The 6,747-nt window shown below is 38.4% G+C and overlaps 1 protein-coding gene across 1 annotated transcript in view; it reads left to right on the plus strand.

Annotated features, from left to right (window-relative positions):
* Positions 1-6,448, plus strand: part of DNAJC21 (DnaJ (Hsp40) homolog, subfamily C, member 21) — a 57,414-nt gene extending 50,966 nt beyond the window's left edge. The window contains exons 10-12 of the mRNA XM_006875383.1: positions 3,757-3,926; positions 5,307-5,382; positions 5,921-6,448. Coding sequence (XP_006875445.1) covers positions 3,757-3,926; positions 5,307-5,382; positions 5,921-6,088 — 414 coding nt within the window. The 3' untranslated portion in view covers positions 6,089-6,448. The remainder of the gene's footprint in view (positions 1-3,756; positions 3,927-5,306; positions 5,383-5,920) is intronic.
* Positions 6,449-6,747: the final 299 nt, after the last annotated feature.

Consider the following 6,747-nt stretch of genomic DNA (forward strand, 5'->3'; position numbering starts at 1 on the left):
AGGAAGAAAGCAAAAGGTAATTAAAAAGACAGGAAAGAAAGAAAAGACCAAAATGAATGTCAGAAGAAACTCTGAAGTTTACTCCTGCATCATAGACATGCAAATGTGGACGCAATGAGGAAGTCAAAGAACTGAACAGAGAATTTCAAAGAGCAGCTCAGAAGGCAAAATCAAGTATTACATTGAAATGTTCAAGTATCTGGAGTCAGAAAACCAAAAGAAAACAACACACTCAGCATTTCTTAAGCTGAAAGAACAGAGGAAAAAATTCAGACCTAGACTTCCAGTATTGTACGATTCTATGGGCAAAATATCGAATGACGCAGAAAGCACCAAAAGAAGATGGGAGGGATATATAGTCACTGTACTAAAAAGAAATGGTTCACCTATTTCAGGTGATATTATTTGATCAAGAACTGATAGTAATGAAGGAAGACATCCAAGCTACAGAGAAGGCATTGGCGAAATGAGCCTTAAGGAACTGACAATACAAATTGAAATCTTTCAACAAATTGATACAGCACTGGAGGTGCTCACTCATCTATGCCAGCGAATATGGAAACAACTACCTGGCCAACCAATTGGAAGAGATCCCTATTTGTGTCCATTCCAAAGAGACGTTACCAGTGGTATTAGAAATCATCTAATACCAGTGGTATTAGAAATCATCAAACAATATCATTATCATCACATGCAAGTAAAATGTTGCTGACGATAACTCAAAAACAGTTACAACACATCAACAGGGACCTGCCAGAAATTCAGGCAGGATTCAGAAGAGGATATGGAGCTAGGGATGACATCATTGTGTGCTTATCAGGAACCTGTATGTAGACCAAGAGGCAGTTGTTTGAACAGAATAAGGGGATAATGAATGTTTTAAAATCAAGAAAGGTGTACACCTTTATTTTCTTTCACTGTTCTTATTTAATCTGTGTACTGAGTAAATAATCCAATAAAGTGGATTTTATTAAGAAAAACATGTCATCATGATGATTATTAATAACCTGTAACCTGCAGATATACAAGATCACAGCCTTTAGTATGGATTGCATTTCAGTGTAAAGAAAACAGAGATCCTCACCACTTGAACAATAAATATATCATGATACATGAAAAAAAGAATAAAGTGGTCAAAAACTTAATTTTACTTGGAAGTCTGCACTATCGACAGTCATGCAAGCAGCAGCCAAGAAATCAAATGACACATTAGGTAAATTTGCTGCACAATACCTCTTTCAAGTGTTGAAGTGCAAAGATATCAGCTTGAGGACTAAGATGTGCTTGCCCCATGCCATGATATTTTCAGTAGCCTGAAATGCATGTGAAAGTTGGACAGTGACTAAGGAAGACACTAAAAAATTACATCTGATTTGTGGTATTGGAGAAGAATATTGAAAGTATCATGTGCTACCAGAAGAACAAACAAATCTGTCTTGGAAGAAGTATAGCCAGAATGCTTCCTCAAAGCCAGGATGGTGATACTTCTATCTCTCATACTGCAGACATGTTATCAGGAAGGACCAGTCCCTTGAGAAGGACAGTATGATTTGTAAAGTGAAGCATCAGTAAAAAAGAGGAAGATCCCCAACCAGATGGATTGGCGTGGTGGCAGCAGCAATGGGCTTAAGCGTTACCAATTGTGAGGATGATGCAGGACAGGACATCCTCTTGTTCTGTTGTTCATAGAGTTGCTGTGAGTTGGAAGTGACTCAATGGCACCTAACAGCAACAATACTGTGAGTTGGATCTGATTTGATGGCACTCAACAACAACAGTGTCCGTTTTAAATTCTTGAGTCTGAAAAGGATGTTGTGGATATATAGGAGAATATTTTTGTTCTTAGGAGATGACATGGTGACATGTCATGATATCTGACTGCCTCTTAGTTTCGGATAGTTGAAGGAAGAGAACACTTGCAAATACAGCACAATATTACCAGAACAAAACCAGCTGGATTTGATGAAGACATGCTCTTTGTTTTACAATGTCTCTTTTCTATTGTTTTTTCTCCTGATTAAAAGTTCTTGCTGTTAAGTGCTGCCAAGGTGGTTCCAACTTGTAGTAACTCTGTATAGTGTTTTCGAGAAGTGGCTGGTGGGTTTGAACCTTGGATCTTTGGTCCAGTACTTCCACTGTAGTGTCACAACAGGACTAAATGTAATGATGGCTTATTTAGATCATTTGGAAAATAAAACTATAAATATGATTCCTCATTCTGTCTTTAGGAGTTATAGTGACACTGTAGGATAAACACTGGTCTGTTAACTACAGGGTCAACAGTTCAAACCCACTAACCACTTAAAGGGAGAAAGATAAGACTTCTGTTCCTGTAAAGAACAGAAGTAAAGACTTGGAAACCCTACACAAGATTGCTGTGAGTCAACCAACTCAATGGCACATAACAGCAGCAACAGTTCTGTTCAATGCTGTCAAGTTGGTTCTGTCTCAGTGACCCCTGTTGGGTTTCCAAGGAGTGGCTGGTGAATTTGAACTGCCAACCAACCAGTTAGCTATTCAGTGCTTATCCTAGAGCATCACATTAGGACTCCCTTCTGTCTCTGTTACTGTTAAGTGCCTTCAAGTTGGTTCCAATTCATAGCGACCCTGTATCTAGTTTCTGGAGATTTAAATCTTCACTGAAGCAAAAAGATCTTTCTCCTAAGGAGCAGAGGGTGGGCTCAAACCTTAGATAATGATCCGGCTGTATGTATCATTTTCTTTTTCTTTTTTTGCTAATGTGTTGTAAGCATTTTCCACATAATTGGGTATCTTTGGAAGCATGGTTTTAAGATCTTTATACAGTTCATTCATATACTCAAAAACATTCACTTATTGAACATTTGGATTGTTTGCAGTTTTTCATAATGTAATATTTCTGTAATAAGCATCCATATTCTAAATGAGTGTGTGCTTCTCATTTTTATTTTCTTAAGATATACCCCTGCCAAAGTGTGTGGTGATTACTATTTTATTATTTACATTATTAGAGTCCTGGTGTAGAGCTGTAGGATAAACACAGGACCAGAAGGTCAATTTGATTCACAAGGTCATATGCTCAAACTTACCAGCTGCTCACTCCTTAGAAATCCTATACAGGGTCACTATCAGTCAGAACCAACTTAACAGCAACAAGAAAATGATTTAATTTAACTGACACAACTGGAGAAGGAAGCATCAGAACAAATACCACCAATGTAGATGAAATGATATGGCTCCTAATGTTCTGGTTTCTTACTGTATTTTCAGCATTGGTTTAGGTTGACAGTGAGGTTCAAAAGCCACTTCTGGCCAGTCGGTTCTGACTCACAGTGACTCTGTAGAAAAGTAGAATTCTCCTGTAGGCTTTCCAAGACTAATTTTTATGGAAGACAACTGTCTCATGTTTCTCACACTGAGCGGTTGGTGAGTTTGAACCACTGGCCTTTTGCTAATCACTTCAATTGCTTCATCCCAACGGCTCCTTGAAAGTGCCCTTGTTGTTAATGTGCCATGGAGTCGGTTCCAACTCACAGCGACCCTGTACAGGGTTTCCAAGGCTGTAAATCTTTACAGGAGCAGGAAGCCTCATCTTTCTCCCGTGGAACAGCTGGTAGTTTTGAACTGCTGACCCTGAGGTTAGCAGCCCGATTCGTAACCACTACACTACCAGACAGCACTTAATAACAATATTTACATGATTTGGCAGTGTAGCATGAAAAAGAAGGCAGTGTTATGATAATATTTTTTAAATGGCATCCATGTTTTGTTACCTAGAGTTATGATGACAATTTCAATGAAAATGGAACTGGGGGAGAAAAAATTGATCCAGAAGATACCAACTTAAATCAAGACAGTGCCAAAGAATTGGGAGACAGTCCCCAAGAAAACATCAGTGTCACAGAGGCTACCAAACAGTGTGAAGATCTAGCAAGTGAAACGAAAAGGTGAGTCAAAGTTGCTGATTATTTCCTTCCCCCTCCCCTCTTTTTTTTTAAACTTCTTTTTTTTGTGTGAACTGAATGAAAGTTTGCGGAGCAAATCATCATTTGACATTCAACAGTCATGTACTTTGCTCTACTACATGGTTTCAGTCCCCTCCATCTACAACAGTTCACAGTATTTACTTCTATTCACTTTATCTATTGCTTTCCTCCCTGTGTCCCGTGCTACCTTCATCTTTCCTCAGCTAACCTCCCTCTTGTATATTGCCTGTCCTATGGAACCAACTCAATGGCACTTCACAAGAACAACAACAATCAACCATGTTAACCTGTGTCTACCCTCTGGTCCACCCATAACAATCATAGATTGTTCTTTTATCACGAAACTGTCATGTACTTTGGACATACTATCAGGAAGGATCTGTTCCTGTAGAAGGACATCATGCTTGGTAAAGTAGAGGGTCAGCGAGAAAGAGGGAGACCTTCAAGGTGTTGAATTGACACAGTGACTCAAAGCAACAACTGCGAGGGTGGCGTTACATGGGACAGTGCTTGGTTCTGTTGCAGATAGGGGTGTTTTGAGTTGAAACTGACAACAACAATATGCAGTGAAGCGTACTGGGAAGAGAATGCAAGAGGAATGTGCTCACTGCCTTTTCAGTAACATTAGAGAGAATGCTGATTCACTTTTGGTTCCCTTACCACCTTGTGGTTGCTCTTTTGTGCTGGGATCAGTAATCCATGCTTCACAGAGTGAAGCTGCTTCTGTATGCTCCCCCACCGCCCCGTGAGGCTGTGCTCCTTTCTGATATGAAATGTTTAACATGAGCTGGATCAGATTCAGGAAGTTGTGCTTTGGGGAAAACACACATAATGGTGCAGAGTTTTGTGTGACTACTACTGGTTGGGATTCCTGGTGTGGCACTGTAGGATCAGCACTGGACTGCCAGCCACAAGGTCAGAAGTTCAAACCCACCATCTGCTCCTCAGAAACCCTATACAGTGTCGCTATTAGTTGGAACTGACTTGACACTTAATAACAACAACAACTGGTTGGGTGTGAAGATAGTGTGCTTCAGTAAATGCTGATAAAGTGCTTTGCTTTTTACAAAACACAGTGAAAGTGTGTTCAGAGTTCTTCTATAGGGGGTCTTGCTTAACTTGTTTCTCATTTTTGTAAGTTAATGAGTTCATTCTTGAGCCAAATTTGATCTCTCAAATTGCTCTTTAGAGCTGTTCGCATGAATTATGAAGATTAATGAAATAGGTCATGAAAAGTAATGAATTAGCCTTTAAAGTGCATCTTGCTCAAATGAGTGACTCAAAGGGGGTGTGTGTGTGCTAAAATTAGATTGTGCTGAGTGACTTTCATTTATTTTTCAGTATTTCTAAACCCAAAGGAAAGAAAGCCAAAGATATGAAAAAAACTGTCAAAGTGCCTGGTGAACCACAAACAATGGTAGGTCAAAATCATGATCAGATCGTTTAGTGGAATCCTGTTGTTTAAGCAATATAATAGTCTAAAGATTTAAGTGTCTACCTGGAAGCTACTGAAAAGTTCTGAGTATCTTAACTTTCCCTTGGCCACCTTAGAACATATAGATGGGTTACTACCATTTTTTTCTAAAGATGCTCATTGACTGTATGCCAGAACTTTACATAGAACAGTTACTTTTCCATTACTTTGAAACCCAAAGTCTTGTTGACAGTAACTACATATGTGTCTGATTCTGAAGATTAACTGTGAAGCACAAATGATTCCTTTCGTCTCCCTGGCAGGTATCATTGTCTGTCTCCAGACTCTTACAGTAGATGGAGTTGGTTAATGAGATTTAACTGCCAGCAATGTGTACTTTTTTGAGTTTCTTAGGAGCAGTCCTTCTATGAAAACATATTTACTTTGTAATTGTTCGATGTTTCATCTCAGTTGGCATTGACAGTATAAAACACTCTTCTCAGAGAACAAGACTTTTATTTATAAATCTTTTCTTTCTCAGGGTGATGTTCTTATCAGCTGTTCAACCTGCCATGATGAATTTCCATCCCGGAATAAACTTTTTGAACACCTAAAAGCCACAGGTCATGCAAGAGCGCTATCCTCATCATCATCTTTAAACAGTGTAGCGAATAGTCGAAGCAAGAAAGAAAAGCGTAGAAACAGATAGAAATTCTTTCACCGTGTGTTCTTTATGACTGTCTCTAGATTACAAAACCAAAAACTCAACTGGAACCATCTAAAGAGTTAAAATTTCAGTGATACGCCATTTGTTGCATTGTGGAAGATTATTTTTTATCTTGTAAAAACATGTTTTTGTTGTTTAATATATATATTTTTAAACATTTCACTAGTGATTAACTGAATTTTGCTCTTGCCATTTTAATTGACTTGAATGTTTCAAAACAGGTAACTATCAAATTGTGCACTCTTGGTTTCTGTTGACCTCATGGACAGAAATGTCAGGGAAAATTAAATTATTTTAACATTCAGAAATGCAATTCTGTTTTATTTTGTGAATTTCACATGAAAATTTTTTTTTTTTTAATTATGATTTAGTGCTTTTGCATTTTGCTAAACATACAAGGGGGTTATAAAACCTTTGTGGAAACATTCCATTATATTTCAATTTCATTTTTTTCCACTAACTTTTTGAAGCCCTCCATGATAACATTTTGGTATGGCACTAACCACAAGGTTGATTTGAGCCACAATATTAGCAGTTCAAACCCAACCAACTGCTCCTTGGAAACCCTATACAGGGTCACTATGAGTCGGAACGGACTCAACGGCACCTAACAAAAGCTACAGTGGTAGAATGGTGAAAGT

Source organism: Chrysochloris asiatica, unplaced genomic scaffold, assembly GCF_000296735.1.
Source record: "Chrysochloris asiatica unplaced genomic scaffold, ChrAsi1.0 scaffold00324, whole genome shotgun sequence".
Taxonomy (NCBI): Eukaryota; Metazoa; Chordata; class Mammalia; order Afrosoricida; family Chrysochloridae; genus Chrysochloris; species Chrysochloris asiatica.